Genomic DNA, 23,591 nt, shown 5'->3' on the forward strand with positions numbered 1-23,591 from the left:
GGCCAGATCCAAGTTTTACCCAACAGAAGGGGCACCGGACCAAGAATGAACCAACTCATATGGCCATGTCCGGCGCTCACAATCACACGCCAGCACACAGCCACCCAATTTCTTCCGCGAATCTATCTGGCACTCTGGAGAGAGGGGGAAAAGCGTTTTGAGAAAGCCCCGTCACCCCTCCCCTTCCTTCTTGCCGTGAAATACACGAATTCATTTTTATTACGAGCCGCACCGTCCTCACCATCACGCACGCACAGAGCCACACTCCCATATTCACACTTTCTAACTCGTAAGCTCCGACAGCGCCTGCATTTTCTTTGGGAGCCGCTTGGAGGTTCATTAATATCATTAGCATTTAACCCCCTCCCTCTTCCCATCCCCTCCCCGCACATGGCTGACGTCAGACCCCGCCAGGAGTTGGGGGAAAAGCTAAGTGGGCCAGGGACGCCCTATTCCCCTCCCCGCGGCTGCCTGTCAGAGCGCTTCTGGAGATATTACAGGGGACCCAGCCAGCAGCGACAGGCACAAAGTCACGGGGTAATGAACTTCGGGGACCCTTCGCTGCTGCGTGCGCGGCTCTCCCCGGAAACCCGGACCTGGCCGCCTCTTCCCTCGGAAGATTTCCCAGCAATCTAGTTTTCCCACTCTGCGCTCGGGTTCCGGCCGCGCGGAGCCCGTCTGCCTCTGAGACTGCACTTGTGTTTTCCTTCTTTCCTTGGGAGACCAGCGGTCGGCAGAGATTGCCCACACTCTGCATGCCTATGTAGAGGGAGAGATTGAAGACTGAGTGACAGGAATGGGGAAAAAGAGGGATTTCGCTCCGTAGGAAGGCCATTTTCGTGTCTCCATCTCTGTCTTTCAGCATCCCTCTCTTGCTGTTCTTCCTTCTTCCTCAGTCTTCCTGTCCATCTCTCCATCTGTCTGTCCATGTGTGTGTCCATATCAAGCAGCATTCCCAGCAGCTGCGGTTTTGCAAGAGCCGGGAAGAAACTTAAGGATGCTTAAATTTCCACTGTGGAACGAATTCTGAGCGCCCAGGGAGCAGCGCAGCGCGCGACTGACACCCACCTGTCCCGCCCAGGAGCCTTGCAGGCTGGAGGGCGGCTGGAGAGCGGCGGCGCCCGGCGGCGAGGCGGGCGCTGCCAGCCGGGACTCGGGCAGCGCCCACCAACCGCTCCGCCCCGGGACAGCCAGCATGAGCAAGCCAGCCGGATCAACAAGTGGGTACCTCTCGGGCCGCCGTGGGGCCTAGGCGCGCAGCCTGGGGCGGGCGAGCGGGGAGGCTGGGAAGGTCCTGCCTGGAGCGCTGCGACTCTGAGCCCCTGAGAGGGACTCCAGTGGGCGTGTGCGTTCGGCCCAGCCCTGTAGACCGTGAGTTGGAGCATTTCGTGGTGAGGGGAGAGCTGTTTCGTTGCCTCTGGATTGCTTGATCCCCACTGTCTGGTGCGGTGAGAAGGTTACGACCCGCGCAGCCCACCAGTCGGATGAGTTGTCTCTATTTAGCCGCCAGGTGATGGGGGGGGGGCATGGGGGCGGGAACTGGGCCGCAGCTCCAGGCGGTAGCACAATAACACACTCGCTCAAAACTCCGAGCTCCAGCGCGCAAAAGCAACTCTGTGCAAAGCGGATTTTGAATGGAATGCTTTGCACCCCGTTTCTAGCTATTTCAAATAATCCTGCAAACTGGGAAGCAGAAACAATTTAAAAGTCACATTTTCCTTAATCCTAAATCCGCGTAGGTCATAACTGGGGAATTTAAAGTATGGCGAACCACTCTAGCAAAGAGAGGACCAAATCCCTAATCCCAAGGACTTTTCGAGCCGGAGACCAGCAGAGGCAGGAGTGCGCGGCCTGCTCCCTCCGTGCGCTTCTCTCCTTCCTCGAACTTCCTTAGCTGCCGGCTCTCCGAACGCCAGGCCGCAGCTGACCTCTCACCAACCCGAGACTCAGGAGCGCAGGGCTAAGTGTGTGTGTGAGGGCATTTACTCGCACCCTGCCTGCGGAACCCAAGAATGTGCAGGCCCGAGCCAGCGTTGAGCAGGCGCGACTACGGTGCTCAGATCTCCCGGGGGCATTTCAGTTCCCGCCATCCCGTGGCCCACGGCTGCGGGCTCCAGGGTCTGAGGCTGGGGACGACCGTTGCCGCCGCAGTCCCCATATCCCGAAGTTGCCTTGCTGCCCGTGTTGTTTTCGCAGATAGCATTTTTGGCGCTCTATGCGTTCCTTCCCGCCCCCTCCCCCTTTCACTCGCCCTCATTGTCCTGAGTCTTTGAAAGTTGGGAGAATCGGAGATACTTCTGAGCACTGGTAATGAAGTCTCACTTAAGTGGGATGCAATTCCCGCCCTCCTACCCCCCTCCAAGAAGGAGGTTGTGTTTTCATTTTGTTTTGCTTTGGGTGCTGACCTTTTAAAAATTAGAGCAAAATGAACATGAACAAAAAGAAAAGGAGAAATGTTTCGAGCTGGGGCAGATGGAGCAGAGAAGGAGCCCTCACCGCGGCCGGAATGCAGAGCGGACCCTGGCGCAGGACTGGGTTTCTGTTTAGGCTCGGGCCTACCCTGGCCCTCGCTGTTGGAATCTCCAGGAGGCAAAGCGACCTCGATTTTTGTTGCCCGCATTCCCGGGCGTGAGTGTCCTTCCCAGGAGGCTCAGGAGGCCGTTTCTGTTGCATTCTGCGCCTCCATTGCAAAAACTGAAGCCCGCGGGTCTCGGCAGGCCTCCTAGCTCGCTCGCCCCGGGACAGGCCCTCGCCTACACCCTGGAAGTTAGGAGCCCCGGGCTCTTAAGTCTTTTTCGGGGTGTGGAGCCCCTGGGGCCCTTGAAAGGTGAGGCCTCAGAGGCGAGGGAGGGGTGAGCGGGGAGCTCTGCCCGCCTGCGGCTGCGCCCCCGCTGTGGACTAGGAGGCAGGCCAACCCTCCGGACTTTGGGGGAAAAACCACAGCGGGCTCCTTGCGGAAACTTTGGCCGTTCTAACTTCCCAAGAGCCTGAGTGAGGCCTTGGAAGCCTCCAGCCCCGGCTCAGGTCGGGACGCGGCTGCTGAGCTTTCTCAGGCCCGCAGGACAGCGGCCCCCGCCCGTGGCGCCGCTGCATCTAGGCCCTTTCCAGACCGGTGGCGGCAGCCAACCCAAGACCTGCGTCCCTCGGTCCCGGGGCAGCGAGGAGGTCGGCGCGCAGCGGGCCGGGTCAGGACTGGGTCGAGCAGCCAGAGCTGCAGCCCCCGCCTTGCCCGGCTTCTCGCGGCTGGAGAGCAGAGCGATGTCACCCGGAGCCCCGCCTGGGTGGTAACGAGACCCTGGCCAGTCACCCCTGCAGCCCAGACTAACTTCTTTCAACAGCCTCTGATGATAATTACAGTAATCGAAGCTGCCATATATCTTTAGGCAATTATGACACACAAAAAGCCCCGAGGGGACCCCCTGGCGAGGGAAGTTAAGAACGGTTTTCCAGCTTCAGGAAACTCCGGCTCGCCTCACGTCGGAGCTCGCTCGGCTTGCTAAATGAGAGGAGCTTTGCAACGGGGTCAACCAGCTTGTCTCGTGACCCCAAGTCACCTTAACGTGGCTGGGTGGCGGAGTCTGAGGCACAGATCCGCTATGCCCCGGAATTTTCGCGTCCCTCCCTCCTGGGCTCCGCCCCAGCCCGGTTGCCTGTTTCTAATCTGCCCCAGGAGCCGCGGCTTGGAGGTCTGCTCAGAGGCAGGACTCGCACTGGTGGTGGCCTAGGGGGCAACAGTCCGGAAGCTCGGGCGGGGGAGTCCGAGGAGGGGCCCCCACCCTGCACTGGTCTTTCGTGCACCCTCATCGGGTTCTCCAGAGATGCTGTCATGGGCCTCCTGTCCAGATGGGAAGTGGGGAAAAAGAGACCCCACCACTGCCCCTCCCACTCACTCATCTTGGCATCTTCAACAGTGCCACGGGGAAGAGGACAGCTGGGGTGACAGTACTGCTGGGCCCCAAACGTGGACCCTGGAGCGGTCAGAGGGCACGTGTTAAGCAGAGGATGGTTGTAAGATATGGAAACCAAGTTTACTGCTTCCACAGTGAGTGCCGTGCAGTGGAGCTCCATACCCGGTTCCTGAGCGACCAGGAACTCCCTTGGGCGCAGTGACAGGCCCAAAGGAGTAGAGGACAAGACCCGCTGTGCCCTCGCCTGGCCCTCTCCAGCCCCTCCCTCCCACAGCACAATCTCCCCTCCCGCCCTGTGGGAGGGGGGCGCCGAGCCGGTGGCCGCCGCGCCGCGCGCCTCCCCTGCCCGCCTTTGTCGCCGTCTGAATTCCCATGCTACTCTTTTTGACGGGTCACTGGTGGCTCTATAGGCAGGTGCTGCCGCGGGGTTGTAATTACCCGGCCTAGCCTGGTCGTTACCGAACACCCCCCACCCCCAAGCACGGTCCCCCGCGCTCTCCCTCCCCCACCCTCTCCACCTGAGACGAGGCTGGGACCCAGGGTGTAAGCTCGCCCGGACGCCTCGGGTTCCAGGAGCAAGTTTACACCTCCGGTGCCTCGAGGCCCTCCCCGCGCCACGCCCTCACCTCCCCTGCTCCCCTCTCCCAGACGTTTCACTGCCGCCCCTCCCCACCTCAATCTCATCGTAGTCCCCAATCCAAGGGCTTTCGGCAGCAGCTGTAGAATTTCAGGGAGGCCTGAGGCCGCTGGGGCCCAAACTGGAGGCCTTCGGATAGGTAGAAGAAGAGAAAAGCAAGTGTTAATAAGTCGATTATTATCGACTATTGTTATTTGTAAAATTAAAGTGTTAATTAAGTTAACAGCTTAATACTCCCTTTGTTTTGCGGGAGGAAGCATTTCTAAGTCCCTATAAACCGCTTCGGGCACTTGTTGGACTCTTGAACCTTAGAGGAAAAGAATCCCTCCCTTTCTAAACGGCCAACTGTTACCCTCTCCCTGACACTCCTCCAGGGTCGGTGGCCACCCCAGGCTTGAGGGGATTCCAGGGAAAGTTCTCTTGAGGTGGGGTCCATGGGGGGTGGGGGGATACAGCCTAGAGAAATCAGTCAGATTCTTAATTAAAAAAAAAAAAAATCAGGCTCAAAGAGCACTGGAAAAACCGGGAGGAAGAGACCCACACAGGACCAAGTGTGTGGACGCCAGTCTTCTAGGGAGAAAGGGCTTAGGAAATGGAGGGAGAAGGATGCCTGTCCCAAGCTAACCCGACAGGGAACCGACAACTTGCGTCGCTCCCCTCTCCCTTGCCTAGTCCCGAACCACTTTGCGGAGAAAATAATTTTTTCCTAAAAGAAATAATTTCTCTAAAGCGACTCACCAAGCATTTTTTAAATAGGTAAAGCGAAAGTTGGCCAATTACCACTACCCTTATTATCATTAATAATCCAAGTATTAGCATTACAATAATAATCCTAATAATAACACCGCCCGGCGGAGCTCAGAGAAAACTCGATTGCCTTCCAGCTGCCATCCCTGGTTCCAGCCGTGTTTGTTTTTCTTCTTTTCCCTTTTACATTTCAAGTTCGTCTCCTCGCGCGCTCACTAACAACTTTCTCTGTTAAATGCAAAAGCGAAGGAGGGAGGCGGCCAAACTTTCCGCGGAGCAGAAAGGCAGTGGAGGGCCGCACTGCCGCCTGGGCCTGCTGTCATCTTTTATTCCAAAATGGGTCTCGGCGATTAGAGGAGACCCAAATACATGTAGCGGTGCATGAATAATTCTCATTGTAGGAAACTGACACTTGCTCAAGGAAAAAAAGTTTGGCTATAAAATCACTTCATTATTTGCTTTTACCGCAGCTTCGGTGCTAATCCCTTCAGAGGTCAGATTGCTTAGCATCTCTCTCTCCCTCTCCCCTTTTCTCCCTCTTCTCCGCCCTCCTTTCCCTCTCGCCCCTTCCCCCCTTCCCCGTCTTTCCTGCGATTTCAGGCCGCATTTTAGATATCCCCTGCAAAGTGTGTGGCGACCGCAGCTCGGGGAAGCACTACGGGGTCTACGCCTGCGACGGCTGCTCAGGTTTTTTCAAACGGAGCATCCGAAGGAATAGGACCTATGTCTGCAAATCTGGAAACCAGGTACCTTAGCCAGGGCTGCACTGCTCGGCTCCGCTTTGCTGCCTCCTCACTCTTTTGTTTGTGCCAAGGCCTTCTCTGAGTTTCCACGCAATTGAGGAGAGACCCGGCCCTGACCTCTCCCTTCCTCTCCCCTCCTTCTTGCCTCAACTCTTGGATGCCCTTTGGCTGGGGAAAGGCGGGAAGAGGTAAGGGAAGATATGAGTTTACAGGAGGAAGTCTGAAGTCCTAGAGCCTCCCTACACTTTTTAAAATTATTATTATTCTGACAGATTTTGACACTGGGTAAGGCCCACACCCAGTGGCTCTAAAGCCGGCCCAAGGGACCTAAAGAATTTAGCATCTAAACCACAAGTAGCAAGCAGGAGAAAGAGCTTTGTTATTGTGCCTGCTCACCCCACACTCACTCCTAGCAGCGTCAAGCTCAGTCCCCTGATCACTTGCCTGGGATGCAGAAGTAAGTGGCACACAGACATCTGAGTCAAGGTCACCACCACCTTTAGCTGAGACCACCAAGTGAGTGCTAGCCACTTGGAAGAGAGGCAGTGCTGTCTGAAGGGTTGTGCCTTTTCAACTCCGGAGAAGCAGGGCTGCTCTGGAAGTGGGCAGTGGGAATTCAGCACCCATGTGACCTTAGCTATGCCTTGTCAGAAAAGGGCAGGGTGAGGAAGAAGAGAAGATTCAAAAGGAAGGTGCAACTGGGACCCTCCTCAAGCTTCCATATCCCTGTCCTCCTTCTCTGCTTAGAATTTGGGCCCAGTCGGTTGTTTTGGTCTTGAGTAGGCAGAAATGTCTCAAAGAGACAGAGGAATCTGGCATGGGCTGAGTATGAGCCAAAGCTTCTAGAAAGAGGGAGCAGAACCTCTTGACTCAGTTTCCAGCTCAGTAATAGGCTGATTTTAACTAAGGAGATCAACCTTCTGGTCCCACACTTTGCCCTTTCCTTATCAGCGACTCAGACCCTCAGTATAGAGGCCTCCATTTCACTCGTGGAAAGATCCCTGAGGGTGCATTTGTCAGGAGTCATCCTTTGGTAACAAAATAGTAAAACATTTTTCACTGATTAATAAATATAGGGTACATGTATACACATGCATATATTGTCTGCTGCTAGTGAATTGTTCTGACGCCTTTTTCTGAAGTCATGTCTGCTCATATCGTTTTCTAATAGTTTTGGATTAACCACAAAAACAGAAGATATTTGCATTGAGATAAATTTTAGCTCTCTAGCTTTGTTACCTGTTTAATTGGATACTGTATCAGTTTCTAGCTTCACCATATGGACATATCACATTTTATACGCATAGGACTGTATCCCAATAACTCCACAAGATTGTGCGATTACTGGGGGTTGTCAGATTTGAACCAACTTCTACTTAGATTGTCTTTTGCTTTTATGCAGTGAACAGAATTGGAAAATCAAGATCTCTGATGTTGTGCTTGATCTTTTAAAAGGGGATGGCTATCAATTCAAGCATATTGATATCAGTCCAAGTGCTTGTAAAGGACTGATAATAGACTCATCAGGCCTGGTGTTCTTGCAAGGAGAGTAAATGATCAGAGCTGAGGCGTTTATCCTTCTCTCTGGCGCTAGCTATTTATATACATTTGATCTGATTTGAAGACACACTTAAGAACTTATGAAGGTTTCCGTTTTGCATTTGCATGTTTGTAAGAATACTGGAAAGATACCATCTGAGGATAGATATATGATTACATTTAATAAGTTTTAAAAAACCTATTTACAATGAACTATTACATTGGCCAGCAAAGATGCCCTAAATAATTTACTTTGGACCCAAAAATTATTTCCTTTCTCTCTTATTCTAGGATTAAATTATATTCCAATTTATTATTAACAGTAATGAGGACATTTAGAAATGGATGTGAACATCTGTCCCACCTTTATTTTAAATAAATCATCATATTTTAAATTGGAGAAGTGTGAACTCATAAAACTGCATTCTAATGTGTAATTTTCCCCTAAAGGGCTTCAGGGGGAAGAAAAACATACTTACTCCAACTCCAGAGTATATGAATTTTTGAGATTATGAAGCAAAGTTAAAATACATTTATTATCTTTCTTCTCACTACAAATGTAACAGTAGCAACTTCTATAAATATAGGAGAGCACACAATGTCTTAAATATTTTCTGTGTATAAAACTCATGCACATGACTCTTTATGTATCTATGCATATGTCCCCTCAGTAATGACATCTAACACTGAATAAATTCCAAAGGAATCTTTATCTGTAGATTTCCTCTTTCAATGGCTAATTTTTTTTCAGAAAATTGCATTAGGTAGAACATCTATTTTCTCATGCATCTCAGATAAATATTTCTAAAGAAGTGACTACCTTTATTTTTTCAGTTACCATGCTAACAGTCTCAGCCCACATTATCATTTAGTCTGACAGTCCGTCACATTACCTTCCTGGTCCTGTTTACATGGTGAGCATTTCTATACTTTGCTCAAGCCTTGAGCTCTTCCTTTTTCACCCTCACCTTCTCTAGGCCTTGTGCTCCTAACCTCTCACCTTCCAGGAAGGGCTGTGTTTCTATGCACCTGGGCCGAGGCTAGTCTTTAAGGCAACTCTCAACTTGCTGATAATAAGGTTGGCTTCATGCAAAAGCAAAAGTGAGGTAATAGGAGAGTGAAGAATAAATGGGAGAGATTTATCTGATAGATAAATGGGCTCTCCCAGAAAGTGGCAGAAAGAGGTAGACTCAAGTACTGAAGGCAGAAAGAATCGTTGGTGGGAGTGCAGTATGGCGTGAATCCTGACCCAAAAGCCAGCTCTTAACGGAACTCAGAGGCCTCCTTCTCTGGGGCCAAGTCGCTGTCTTCGGTCCTGAAGTCTCGTGCCTGTTCCACCACTCCGCGACTGGCGGAAGTTCCCCTAGCGAGAGCCCCGCAGGCCTGCGGGGTCTGCCAAACCCGGCTCTCTAACCTTCACCTGCTTGGAGAAGGACGTTTCCCCCTTGTCCGCTTTCTTGGGGTCCGGGACCGGCCCTCTTGAAGTAGCCTGGGACGGCCCAGCCCCTTCTCGATCTGGCCCTGCTCATGCCCAAGGCCCTCGCGTTTTGCAGGCCCAGGCTCGGGGCTCCAGGGCCTGCGGCCGGGCAAGGTCGCGCCTCCACGCTGTTTCCCCGCCCGGGTGCCGGCTCCGGGTCTCCAGCCTGAAGGCCCGGGGGACCGCTGACCCCCTGCGCTCTGTTCCAGGGAGGCTGCCCAGTGGACAAGACGCACAGAAACCAGTGCAGGGCGTGTCGGCTGAAGAAGTGTTTGGAAGTCAACATGAATAAAGACGGTAATCAGTGCATCCCTTTATTCCAATGTTGATTGAGTAGTAAGTAAATTATATGTACAGAAAATACATGGCACTCCTATGCATGTAAATCAACCCCGGAGCTCTTCTTTCCAGATGCTGGGAATTGGCCTCGGGCTTTCAGTCGTATCCTTCCCGTCTTTCAGCAGGAGCCGCTGGCGACCCCTAGAATTCCCCAGGGCAAGACCCATGCCCACATCAGGAACTTGCGCCCCACAATCATCTCCACACAGGCAGCGCTTGGGGGGACCCCACTCTCCAGGGGACCGGCGCGCATTTTCTGCCTCCGGTCCTAATCCCTCTTTGCAGCCCTTCGTGGCCACCCTTAAGCCGGCTAGCCTCCCCCAGGATCTTAAAGTCTGGATAGTCTCAAGGGGAGGAGATCATACAGGCTGGAAGATCGCGGTGTGTTGAAAAAGGGAGGGCAGAGACGCGAAAACGCGGAATTTCCAGCCCCTGTTTGCAAATTCTCCAAGATGCCAAAATCAGTATGGCCACTGGGCCGATGTGAGTCCAGGGCCTTCTCTCTGTTCTACAGAAAAGAGGGAAAGGGGGCTGGAGAGGCAGGGTGACGCCCGTGGGTGACTCGGACACCCAGCTCTCCCAAGGCTCTTAAGCGCGCAACAGCAAGAACCAGAACGTCAGAGTGCTTCCTGGGCCTGGGGCACGGTCCAAGCTGCGTCCCCCGCTGCAGCCTGTCGAGGGCGCCCCAGGCCCAGGCAGGGGGCGAGGGTAATGGGCTGGAGGACACCGTGGGGCCTGGGAACAGCGTGCGAGTGGGTTTTGCTGTGAGGCGGCCCGGGCCTGGTGGCAGCTCCAGGAGGAGAGAGCCCCTTCCTCTGCGGCGCAGGAAGCCGGAGGGAGCGTCCAACCTGTTGAACTTGTGTATTGACAAGTTGTCAAGCTCGGCGGGCGGAAGATTGCCCTGAATTAATTTGTTTGTTTAAACTGTTGGTGGTAATTGTCACATCTCCCCTGCCTTTCTCCAGCATACTCGGAGACGGGTTCTCCCTCGTTCCATCCCCTAGCAATCCCGGGGCTCGGGTCCCTTTCTCCTGCGGCCCTCGGAGGCCAAAAGCTATTTCTGTGGGGGCGGGGCCTGGGGGTAGGGAGGATTGTTCTTGGACGGAGCTGGAAAATTCTGTGCAGAGACGAGGTGTCTGGCGTGCGCGACGCTCCCTCTCTTTTGGATGGGGGCGAGGATACCTGGCTACTCCAGCCCAGAGGGTCTCTGGTTTCCCTGCGAACCCCCTTCCCTGGTGGGGAGGAGCCCTGGACCGAAGGAGAACACACCTAGTCTTGCCTGAGGCTCTGCCTTTATCGTGGCACTTTGAGCACGGGCCCCTCTTCTAAGCCTCAGCTTCCGAATCTATTCAGTGTAGCGGTTAGACGATCTCAGAATCCCTTCCTCGCTCAGATTCCCTCTCCCTTCTTCTTTTCACCTCTTGGGCGATTTTGCCTGCCCAGACTTGACATTGGGGCGGGGCTGGGGGGAGCGCCGCAGCGGCTGTGTTGCGACGTCTCTAATTGCCGGCATGCGCTTCCCTGTTTGCCTCTGCAGCCGTGCAGCACGAGCGGGGGCCTCGGACGTCCACCATCCGCAAGCAAGTGGCCCTCTACTTCCGTGGACACAAGGAGGAGAACGGGGCGGCCGCGCACTTTCCCTCGGCGGCGCTCCCTGCGCCGGCCTTCTTCACCGCGGTCACGCAGCTGGAGCCGCACGGCCTGGAGCTGGCCGCGGTGTCCACCACTCCTGAGCGGCAGACCCTCGTGAGCCTGGCTCAGCCCACGCCCAAGGTCAGCGGCCTTGCTGGGTCCAGAGAGACTCGTGCCAGCGAATGGAGGAGGGGGACGCACCCAGTTCTTCTGAGCTGTGATTGGGGTCAGGCAAACTGGGGAGAGAACTCCAGGGTGCTTGGCTGGTCTCTGCATGGAGCTCCAGCCCTCCTGCTCTCCCTTGTTCAGCCAGGGGTGTTCAAACTTGAGTGTACAGTAGAGTCAACCTCCGAGTGGCTACAAGTGTGTGCTCCCGATCTTATCCCCCCAGAAATTCCGTTTCAGCAAGTTTGGGGTGGAGTCCAGGAACCTGCACCTTTAGGAAACACCCACTAGTAATGGGTGGTGGGTGGAGACCTCGTCTAAACCCAGAGGGCAGCTTCAGGCGTTCCTAAAGGCCAGAAGAACCAACGTTCATTTTTAGAGGAGAGGAATTGGCTACAGCTGGAGGAAGGGCTCCAGAATTCCACATCTTGGCATGTATGATCTTGGGCAAAGCCATGAGTTTCTAACCCAAGAGCGAAATGTGGAGATCACACTGTTAGAACAGTTTGAGGAATCTGAGTTCATTTCCCATGCTCCCCTCACCTGCTTCTGAGGCAGGTGGATTTACAGCAGGGTTGATTCCATAGGAGCAGGGCCACAGCCTGAACCACCTGGAAAGGCTGCCACCTAAGGCCTACCCTCCAGGCCTCCAGCTGATACCTACTAAGACCCCCACTCCAGGCGGATGAGGGCCTAGGATCTCCCTCAGAGGAGGGCCAGCTGCAGCCCCACACTGCAGGGAAGCCAGACACCTGGGCACATGCACACGCACAATATTTAATATTGCTTTCTTACCCTTGATGTGTATAATAAGCTCGGGAAAGTAGTGTTATGAATATGTTGTCAGTTATGAATGGGAATGCTCTGTGAATGATTAAGATGTCTAATTGAAATATTTCCATAATATACTAATCCTTTCTAAAAATACTCATATGCATATTTGTGTTTGGGATGCCTATTAATTTATACTTTTTCACATCTATTTTTATTTACACAAATGCAAGCAGCTCTTGTCTAAATTGGGAGCCAGGCTTGGACTTGGCTCAGCCCAACGAAAATTTGCTGCAGGGGATAGAAAAGCCAGAGGACCCTCTGGAAGGGAGAGGCTCCCAAAGAGTGGAAATGGACCTCCCCCAATCAGTATTACTTTTCAAACTCTATAGATAGAGATGTTTGATTTTTTTACCCACCAATGTCAACTGCATGTTTAAGCAAAACATCCAAATTCCTTTTTATCCCCTTCCTTGCTTTAATTAGAAATTAAAAGTTTGGTTCTTCTTGCAAAGCTGTGGTTTCCTCACTTCCAGGTGTCTTTCTTTCTTCCCCACCCAGTACCCCCATGAAGTGAATGGGACCCCAATGTATCTCTATGAAGTGGCCACGGAGTCAGTGTGTGAATCAGCTGCCAGACTTCTCTTCATGAGCATCAAGTGGGCTAAGAGTGTGCCAGCCTTCTCCACGCTGTCTTTGCAGGACCAGGTATGACCACATTGAGGCCTTGGGAGAAAGAGAGCTGGGAAAGAAACAGTAGCACTCAGACTTATAAAACTCCCTCCATCCCTGGGTAAACCACCCAAGGCAAGCATCCATTCTTAATAGCAATGAGGAAACTACTTGTTTTTACTTGCTTCTTCCCATGGGTTCAAAATATCTGCCTATATGATCCTTAGTAAGAAACGTAATTACATTATTTCAGAAAAGCTGGGTCCAGTCTATGAAAAACACACATACAAGAACATTACCTCTTTTTGTTTGATTGAAACAGCAAATATAATCTCAAATTTTAAAATTGTAATGATTTTCTAAAACTGTTGATGAAACAATGTTTTACCAAGAACACTGGAACTGAGAGAAGTAGAAGGTGGTAAGAGTATGCCCTCATGAGATTTTCCAGAACTGATGTTATTATTTTATATTCCCAGCTTTATGTTCTCCATTGTGATGCTCCCAGTTTTGGTCATTAATTGATCAGCATGTAAGACCAAGGGGCACAGTGCACACCTCCTGCAGTCTAGGATCTTCCTTGATTCTTCATGTGCCTTTAGACATTTTGTAAACAAATAGGCATTTTGCATAATTCCGTGGTTGTAAATGACATTCAGAGGAAGAAAAAGCGTGTGCAGCAAAACATTGTATTGTACTGAGACCCAGAAATTTTGTTGTTAGGAATATCACAAATGCTAACATTTTTCTAACCTTAAAGGAAAGAAAGAAAATAAAGTATTCCCAACCATTGGCTGTTACCAGTGCATTCACAGGAATTAATGACAAATTTTCCAAAAGGCTAATAAGTAGTTCTAAAAGCAAAGGATTTATTTCTTCAATTCATTTCATACCTAATTAAAGCATGATAGTGCCCCTTTATATGAAGTATGTTTCCTATGGAAAGATCGGGCAATGTGCTAAAAGCATTTCATTTTCTAGCATGAGATGTTCTTTTTTTCATGGCCTGCCCTTTCAAATATGGCCAGAATTAGATATTGTTTACCTTGCATTTTACAATTATTTCCTATACTTGATGCAATAAAACTAAAAATAAAACATTAAAAAAATTAAACCCTTTGGTCTAATTGTGATTTTGGTTACAAGCCTTCATGATTCAGCTCTTAGCTCCCAAAAGAAATCCTTTTACATAAATCATTTAGAGTTGACTGGCTTTTGAGTTTTGAGATTTTTTAAGGTAGTTAGGTCCTATCTTTGACCAGGTTTACTGGTTAGCTCTAACCATTTGCTGTGTGTGTGTGTGTGTGTGTGTGTGTGTGTGTGTGTGTGTGTGTAGATTGGCTATTTTTTTTTTTCAAAATAAGTATTTGTATACTCTCACCCAAACAAAATTTACTTACTGTCTGCCACTTAGCCCTTTGGTAGAAATCCTTCGACAACAAGCAACCTGCAGTGAAGTGGAATCTGGTATATTGATTTGGAAAAAGAGACAGATTTTCATTTTAAATATTCAGAAGCACATTTTATTGGAATAAAAATGACAAGCACCTTGATGCTGTCCATTTATGGGTCTCAGAAAAATCAAGCAGTGAGATGAGGAAAACTCAGCAAAACCCGATTAACATAATTACACCCTGATTTCCCCCAATGCCTCTTGGGAAGTAGTGATCTCTGTCTCTCTCCCAGCCCAGCCCCCTCAACCCTCCAGGAAGATGGGGACCCAGCTCTGCAAGCGTCTGAGGAATCCTCAACCCTGCTAATAGCAGCATTCTCTGTGAGGGGAATCCACCTGCTGAGCTGCTGGCATTTCATAAAGCCTCGCTCTCTAGAGGAGCTTCTAGGTGGTCAGGAATGGGTGGATACAAGGACAAGAGGGGCAAATCCTTTTCTGAGAGAAGGAAACTTTGGAGAATTGGAATGGCTGACTCTCAAATCCATGTGCATATCTATAGGCACCTTTTCAAAAGGAAAATATGGGAAAATAAGGGAAAGCTAGAATATTCAGAAAAAATTACCAAGACAGGCATTTAAAACCCACTTTAAAATAATGGAAATTTACATAGTGAAATTGTTTATAAATTTATAAATTACACACTATATTATATTATACATCTATTGTATGACAGCTGATGCTTTTGGAAGATGCTTGGAGAGAACTGTTTGTTCTAGGAATAGCACAATGGGCCATTCCGGTTGATGCTAACACTCTACTGGCTGTATCTGGTAAGAATTGCACAATTTAATGACTTTGTTGTAGAAATTACCATAAAAATACATTACTGAAAAAAGAACAACATGTAAAGAATAACAAATTCCTGCTGAACAATAGAGTATACCTGTCATTTATAAATCTATATTTAAATGCAAATAATGTTGTTTTGTTGTATTCATGACTGCTTGCATTGTTATTTAAATGCAAATTACTGTGTTTGTTATCATCCAAGAGAAGATTTTATATTAACTTTCATACAATATAGCCGGTTTACATGGAATCAGATATCTTAGAGTGACAATTGAATAGATACTGATATGCAGGATTTTGTCAAAAATCAATATTAAATCATGAAAATGCCTTCATATTAGAGTATTTATCCCGTATTTTTATTCTAGGCATGAATGGTGACAACACAGATTCCCAGAAGCTGAACAAGATCATATCTGAAATACAGGCTTTACAAGAGGTGGTGGCTCGATTTAGACAACTCCGGTTAGATGCTACTGAATTTGCCTGTCTAAAATGCATCGTCACTTTCAAAGCCGGTAAGCAGACACAGAACCCTGCTTCTTCTCCTTCCCCAGTTTTGCCACCTCGCTAATTCAGCCACCTCAAAGTCTGAACTGACCTTTGCAAAAAGAGGTGATGGTTTTCAAGGGAGCTGATACTCTTAATCTGGCCCCATTTTTTATTGCTATGGGAACCTGCATGTTCTGCTGGGCAGCCACTTCCAGAGAGGTGCATTCCCAGACCCAATTTCTTTTTTTCTTTTTTTTATTTAAAAAAATTTTTTTTTGAGATGGTGTCTTGCTCTTGTCACCCAGGCTGGAGTCCAATGGTGCCATCTTGGCTCACTGCAACCTCTGCCTCCTGGGTTTAAGCAATTCTCCCGCCTCAGCCTCCTGAGTAGCTGGGATTACAGACACATGCCACCATGCCCAGCTAATTTTTGTATTTTTAGTAGAAACAGGGTTTCACCATGTTGGCCAGGTTGGTCTCGAACTTCTGACCTCAAGTGATCCGCCTGCCTCGGCCTCCCAAAGTGCTGGGATTACAGGCGTGAGCCACTGCGCTTGGCTCCCAGATACAATTTCTATGCTGTCTATCACAGTTTCCTGGTCTTCATTTCTAGTTCCTACACATAGTGGTTCTGAACTGAGAAGTTTCCGGAATGCTGCCGCCATTGCAGCCCTTCAAGATGAGGCTCAGCTAACGCTCAACAGCTACATCCATACCAGGTGACCCTTGTTTGCCTTGAACATGTACTTAAGAAAATTGCCTCCATTGCGAATGCCTGAGCAGGCAGTAATAAGCCAGTTCAAACATTGTGACTAATTATCTTGTTGCCAGCCAGTTAATTTAGGGAGAATCCATGTCTTTACCTATCTCTCAGGGTGGGTGAGAGGAGCAAATCTAATTAGAAGATCAAAGTGAAAGCACTGTCAGACATATTATAGTTGTCCTGGCGGAACAAATTGATCCATCAAAATAATGGAACAACATTTGTGTGAATGGGTATGGAGGAGTCAAAAATGAAGCCTAGGCCAGGCACAGTGGCTCACGCCTGTAATCCCAGCACTTTGGGAGGCCGAGGTGGGCGGATCACGAGGTCAGGAGATCGAGACCATCCTGGCTAACACGGTGAAACCCCATCTCTACTGAAAATACAAAAATTAGCCGGGCGTGGTGGCACGTGTCTGTAATCCCAGCTACTCAGGAGGCTGAGGCAGGAGAATGTTGTGAACCCGGGAGGTGGAGCTTGCAGTGAGCCGATATTGTGCCACTGCACTCCAGCCTGGGCAACAGAGCGAGACTCCGTCTCAAAAAAAAAAAAAAATGAAGCTCAAAGTGTAATGGTTGGTATGTGAGAGAGTGGCCACATCATCCTTGAGAAAACACAGGTGCCTTTCTTCAGGTGCCAATCTCAAATAAAAGGATGAGAGAACTCTCCAGAGAGGCTATCTTTTTTTTGAGACAGGGTCTTGCTCTGTTGCCCAGGCTGGAAGGCTGAAGTGCAGTGGCATGTGAGCATGGCTCACTGCAGCTGTGAACTCATGGGCTCATGTGATCCTCCCACCTCAACCTATTGAGTAGCTGAGACTACAGGTGCATGCCACCACACCCAGCTAATTTTTTTTTTTTTTCACTCTTTCACCCAGGCTGGAGTGTAGTGGTGCAATCTCGGCTCACTGCAACCTCTGCCTTCCGGGTTCAAGCGATTCTCCTGCCTCAGCCTCCCAAGTAGCTGGGATTACAGGCGCCTGCCACCATGCCTGGCTAATTTTTGTATTTTCAGTAGAGACAGGGTTTCATCATGTTGGCCAAGCAGGTCTCGAACTCCTGACCTTGTGATCTGCCTGCCTTGACCTCCCAAAGTGCTGGGATTACAGGTGTGAGCCACCATGCCCGGCACACCCAGCTAATTTTTAAAGTTTTTGTAGAGACAAAGTCTTGCTATGTTGCCCAGGCTGGTCTCAAACTCCTGGCCTCAAGTGATCCTCCCACCTAAGTCTCCCAAAGTGCTGGGATTATAGGCCTGGGCCACGATGCCCAGCCTAAAGAAGGCATCTTTTCACCTATCATAACTGTTGTTTGGCCTTGGTGACTGGTATCTGTTATTTTGAGTCATAACATCTACCAGGTTACTTCTGGCCATGCAGGGCCCACAGGCAGAGGCTGTTTTTGGCTGTTTGTAGGAACTCTCGGACATGGGGGCTCCAACAAAGCTCCTCCTGGCCCAGCACTGGGCAAGCCCATTAAGAAGTATAGATGTCGGCTAAGGTGGCTCCACACCTGTAACCCCAGCACTTTGGGAGGCCAAGGCAGGCAGTTCACTTGAGCTCAGGAGTTCGAGACCAGCCTGGGCACAACATGGCAAGACCCCATCTCCACCAAAAATTAAAAAAAAAAAAAAGAAGTATAGATTTTATTATGCCATTAAAAAAAAAAAAAAAAGCCAGGCTTTTAAAAAGAAATGGAGCCTTTCTAGTTTCCTGAGTTAGGACTGGTAGACTTGAAGTTAGAATAGAGTTACTGTTCTCTAGGCTGATTTGAAAGGAACCTGCGAAAACTCAGCTCCATAATCTCCACATCAGCTATAGACACTGTGGGGGGAATAAATACATCAAATGGGTAGAGGCTGTTAATGCCTCCCTCAACTAATGGGTCAGAGAAATCCCAAGTCAACTCTGTCCGTTTGGGATGATACCACTTCTGCTAGAGTCTCCCTATTTCTATCATAAACCCTCTTTTGAATACTAAATGAATAAAACTGTTCCCTGTCCATGGAATATCACTGAAACTATGTTGACAGATAGTGCACCTGTATATGTTTTTTCAAATTGAAATGCCAGGATTTGAATTTTAAATGCATATTGAATTACAGAATATATATAGTAGGCAGTTAATATTTGTTCAAAATTATTAAATGGAGCAGTACATAATCTGGGTACTTCTACTAACTTGTAGGCCGGGCACAGTGGCTCACACCTGTAATCCCAAGCACTTTGGGAGTTCAAGGAGGGCGGATTACCTGAGGTCAGGAGTTCAACACCAGCCTGGCCAACATGGTGAAACCCGTCTCTACTAAAAATATGAAAGTTAGCTGGGCGTCATGGCATGCACCTGTAGTCCCAGCTACTCGAGAGGCTGAGGCAGGAGAACTGCTTGAAGCTGGGAAGTGGAGGTTGCAGTGAGCTGAGATTGTGCCACTGCACTCCAGCCCCAGGTAACAGAGTGAGTGAGACTCCGTCTAAAAAACAAACAAAAAAAATTAAAAAGAGAAAAAAACAAAAACTAACTAACTTGTATGTCCTAACTGACCTTTGACATTTAGAGCCATTATGGTATTAAGAACTTAAAAATGAGAAGGACGTGGTATCCAGTTATTGATCCAGTCAAGCCTTTGCCGAGTACTGGCCACATGCAGGGCTGCAGGTGGGCGTTATGGGATACCAGAGGGAGCAAGACACTGCCCCTTATCATTGCAAGAAGTGGGCAGCAGTGTCACTCCAATCCAAACTAGAGAAGAGAGGAAAGCAATGTGGGGAGTGTGAGAGATGAATCCTAGTCAGAGGGAGTGAGGGACAATCGGAAAGGTTGAAAGTCTGATGGGTGGAGGAAAGAACATGTGAGTTGGTCATTCAATGGGAGGAGGAATTCAGCAGGGGAGAAGGTGTGTCCTGAGAGTGGTGGAGGAGCTGGTAGGGGTCCTGTGGGAAGTGCCAGGGAGGTGAGTGAGGAGGGGAGCCTGATGTGCCAGGAGCTGCTGATAGGGTGGCCCGAGAGAACTCAACCATGGGTTAACAACAGCCTATTTTAGAGAAATGGCAAGTAAATTACATCTCCCCAACACCCCAAAAGAAGAAAATTATGTGTAGAAAAAACACATCCGCTTTGCCATGGAATTCTTATTATTTCTATTAAATATTAGAATAGTAAATATTAAATAAGTATCTTATTTCTTATTAAATAATGGAATTATGGAATTTATTTCATGGAATTCTTATTTCATTCTGATATCAGCTACAGCTGTAATTTAATGTTTATATCTAGGGTCATACATGTGACAAAAATGACTATGCCTTATTTCTTAGCCCTTCAAATCAGTGAACACTTTTTCCTCCAGCATTTTCCTGTCTAGAAAAATAAAACCTGAAATTGAAACGAAAAGTTAACATGCAAACTGAAACTGAGCCTAATTGTATATTACAGCTCTCTAAGCTATTTCTCTAATTATCCAGGATGTAAGGAGAAGGCTAGGAATTGACATTCCACACAAACTATATTCTATAACTGAAGATCAAATATGCAAACCTGTAATAGACCTAAAACACTTAAACCTGAAAGAAAATCCAATTATTGATGCTAATGGATGAAGACAAGGGCATAGATACTCTAAAAAATAATTTTGATTAGTCAGACTCTCTCTCTCTCTAACACACACACACACACACACACACATGCGCACACACACACACACACACACACTGTTTTTGTTTTTGTTTTGGATGCCCAGGCTGCATTGCAGTGGTGCAGTCATGGCTCACTGCAACCTCTGCCTCCAAGGCTCAAGCAATTCTCCCACCTCTGCCTTCTGAGTATCTGGGACTACAGGTGCCCAGAGAATTTTTGTAGAGATGAACCTTGATATGTTGCCCAGGTTCATCTTGAACTCCTGGGCTCAAGCGATGTTCTTGCCTCAGCCTCCCAAAGTGCTGGGATTACAGGTATGAGCCACCACACCTGACCTCATACATTGCTATTGTTTCTGGCAGTACAGTATGCTACATGTAATAGACAATTTTTGTTGACTGACTAACCAACCCTTTCTCAACTAGAGAATAAAGTAAGTGGGAGAGTAGATGAGTGGGTAATCTATTTGCAGAAAATCAGGAGTTGGTTTTCTATGGATTCCCCCAAATTCATCCTTTTTGGAGGTGATTATTTCTCACAGTGGTTTCTCACCGTGGGAAACGTTCAGCACGTTGGGTGGATGCTGCAGATGGCAGAGGTCATCCAGGCAGCCACTGCCTCCGACTTGCTGCAGAATTATCTCTACTATGCCTGGTCCTGGGAAGGGAAATAGAGCTGTTGAAAAGAAGTGGCCAAGGTGAAAGGGAGACATGGATTTGGGGATTACTTTTCAAGAAACATTAGAAATACATTCAACAAGGAGAACAAGTGGTAGGATTTAAGTATTTTTTTTAATGTGGATAAGCTTCACCATTTCCACACCACACTACTAGATGTGGTCTGGTGGCCCCTGTCCACAGGGGGTCATGAAGCTGGTCAGTGAAAGAGCCAGCTGAGGTCCTGAGAGGCCCAGAATGAACTATAAGCCTTGAATTCTGTGGAAGAGAAGGACTCTTATGTGCCCAGAGCTAAATAGACAAGCATGAAAGTTGCTCCCCTGAACTTTATTTGCAGGGTGGAGTTATCAGGCAGTTAAACACAGCCACCTGACTCCTTCGAAGGAATTTTGATATCCCTTAGTTTCTAGCACCTGGTGGCCTGGGTTGAACCCAGCTTAGTCACAGATGTGTACCCCGGAAGTTCAGTTTTTTGGGTGTTTCATTTCAGTGGAGGGAGCCCTCCTTATGTATATTGATATCTAACTATTGGCTGAAGAAGTATCGGGTCTGCAGTGAGGAGGTGGATTGCAGGCATCTAAAGGCAGCAGAAGATTGAACTTGCACATCTGAACACAGATATATGTTGGACATCAAGAGAGGAAATTGTTAAGAAATTTCTCACATCTTTAATTACATGCCAATTTCATTGACATGAGGGTTGGGTGGCACTGCCACCCAACAGAACTTAGTCTTTAATTTGCAGTGTAATAAGGATGGAATTATTCCTGAGAGAGACTAAGTATAATGCCTGAATAATAATTTGGAGAATTGCTTAGAAAAAGAAGCCATTTTATTTGAGGGAAATAGCCTTGTGAAGGAGTCCTGAGAATTAGCAAACATGGATTCTGTTGCTAGCTTTATCCCCAACTCCCTGATTGTTTTCTATAATGGAAATCTTAAATTTATTATTTGGCTTAAAATTAGTATTATGTTTCTTAAATTTCTTTTTTTTCCCAAATAAAATGCAATCCTTTTGTTAATGTAGAAAGAGTGTCTGTGTGATTTTGGCAGCATCATTTATGGTCTCCCTGCCTCAAGTAGTCTACCTGCAAAACAGGGACAACAGTGCCTGTCCAGAACTTTGCTGCAGGGGTACTGTGTTATTCAAGAGACCTAGATGAGCAATGCTGGAGATGATGTGTGTTCAGGTATAAGACATTAGTTTCCGTGAGTAATGGCCTCTGACCTTGTGTTCATGGCTTCTCTCATTCCAGATATCCCACTCAACCCTGTCGCTTTGGAAAACTTCTGTTGCTTTTGCCAGCTTTACGTTCTATTAGCCCATCAACTATAGAAGAAGTGTTTTTCAAAAAAACCATCGGCAACGTGCCAATTACAAGACTGCTTTCAGATATGTACAAATCCAGTGATATCTAAGCTCACAAGGTACCCACTTTTCAGGATGGGACAATATCAGATGAACTTCGATCCATGGAGAACAAGCCTCAACTAACAAACCCTTCAGGAAGCATATACCGGGGAATGTGTAGCCTTCAGGAAAAAAATGCCAATTGACACAAAGCATTCCAGGAGCGATGACCTGCCGCCCTCACCAGGGTAGGGCGTCTGGGAAGGAGAGGGGTGCAACAGGACCGCCTGCGCTGAAAACTCACTGCTGCCATGCCCTGGGAGGGGACAAACTGGGGGTTGCCACAGGCCGTGCCATTCTGCCTCTTACCTGGAAGATCAGGCTGAACGATCAAAAGCTGAAACATAAGTAGTGCTTTCTCTTCCTTTTTAGCATATAAAGTTTGGTAACCAAATATAGCTCTGTGTATAACATCGTACTGTGGCCTTCAAAACTACACTATGTTGGAGCATTTATTTTAAAAATAATGGTAGGTTTTAAATTAAAAGTGTTATCAAAAGTTTCCCCTCTATTGTAATACATTATTAAGTGGCCTTCAGAACTGAGTTAATAAGTGAAAAGTAGCTTATGCCATGTGATTTGCTTTTTCTCTATTTTCTTTTTTCTTTTCTTTCTCTTTCTTTTGTTCTTTCTTCTTCTTTTTTAATACCATAGGCCAGGCAACCTTGTCAAAGGAATTGGTGGACAAAATGAGATTCTCACCAGGACTTCAGGTTGGATAACATCTCAAAAAGAGAAGAGCTTTACTAAAAGAACATAAGTCAAGGGAGGATGAATAAAAACAGCAAAACCAAATAAAGTGGAGATGAGTGATTGAGTGAGGTAGATTGCTGTCCCGTTAACATAGTGCTGAAACCAAAGGCAGTGGGGGTCCAAACTTGTGGTGCAGCAAGTCACACCAGACAGGAAATGAATATGGACATAATTGCAGAAGGAACTTCAAGGAGATGAATGCTAAAAGGGTTCTTGATTGATCCATTGCTAACAGCCTGAGACTCTTCAATGCCTTTCCGAAAACTGGTTTCTAGTAAAGCCTTGAATGAACACACACACACGCGCGCGCGCACACACACACACACACACACACACACATCGTCCTACACTTTAAGCTGCTCCTTTGGTATGACTCTATACTTATGGAAATGTAGAAACAAACATTTTTAAATAGCTGCTGTACTTTTCACATTTTGATTTATTAGGTACTAGCACTGAGGAAAAAATTCAGCACTTGGACTATCATAGGATGAGTAAAACTTTTCTTGTACAAAGTGAATTAACTGATTTGTGAAGTTAAAAGGTTGTACTCATTGTATTTACAAAGAATAAAAATATATTGAATTTAAATGAACTCTTTCTGATTTCTTACTCTCCCTCCCTGGCTGGTTCTCACCCACCAGAAACAAGGTAGGGGCAGCAGCTGGTGTTAAAACTGAAGCTCGGAGCACTCCAGCACAGAGCCTGCAGAACTGAATTACAAAGGCAATTTCCTTCTTACAGTGAATACCATTTGGAAAATGATGAATAAAGAAATAAAACATAAGATTCTGTTCTCTACAGCTCTCAAATGTAATTGCATCTGTTAGAAAAATTGCTGTGTGAGGAGGAAGGAGGCCGATTAACAGAGTCTTCATTCCTTCCTCTGTTTCTAACTCTCTTGCCAACATTTCAATCCTGACCAGACACTTGAAATCATTTAATGATCAAAAAGATAAAGTATGATAAAGTTCATATGGTGAGTAAGATG

The 23,591-nt window shown here is 47.9% G+C and overlaps 1 protein-coding gene across 1 annotated transcript; it reads left to right on the forward strand.

The window, feature by feature from the left end:
• Positions 1-430: 430 nt before the first annotated feature.
• On the forward strand, positions 431-23,195 carry NR2E1 (nuclear receptor subfamily 2 group E member 1). Its single transcript, XM_003278925.3, has 9 exons — positions 431-1,220; positions 5,893-6,038; positions 9,261-9,348; positions 10,928-11,163; positions 12,520-12,666; positions 14,757-14,853; positions 15,241-15,390; positions 15,978-16,083; positions 21,693-23,195. Exons 1-9 carry the CDS (start codon positions 1,196-1,198, stop codon positions 21,853-21,855), a joined length of 1,158 nt encoding a protein of 385 aa, XP_003278973.1. The 5' UTR covers positions 431-1,195; the 3' UTR covers positions 21,856-23,195.
• The last annotated feature ends 396 nt before the right edge of the window (positions 23,196-23,591 follow it).

The sequence above is a fragment of the Nomascus leucogenys genome, chromosome 3, assembly GCF_006542625.1.
Source record: "Nomascus leucogenys isolate Asia chromosome 3, Asia_NLE_v1, whole genome shotgun sequence".
Lineage (NCBI taxonomy): Eukaryota > Metazoa > Chordata > Mammalia > Primates > Hylobatidae > Nomascus > Nomascus leucogenys.

Bases quoted from the DNA above. Each gene is read 5' to 3' on its own strand.
- NR2E1 (XM_003278925.3), top strand. From the start codon at position 1,196: ATGAGCAAGCCAGCCGGATCAACAA. The intron at 1,221-5,892 runs GTGGGTACCTCT...CTGCGATTTCAG, and splicing joins CAAGCCAGCCGGATCAACAA to GCCGCATTTTAGATATCCCC. The intron at 11,164-12,519 runs GTCAGCGGCCTT...TTCCCCACCCAG, and splicing joins TGGCTCAGCCCACGCCCAAG to TACCCCCATGAAGTGAATGG.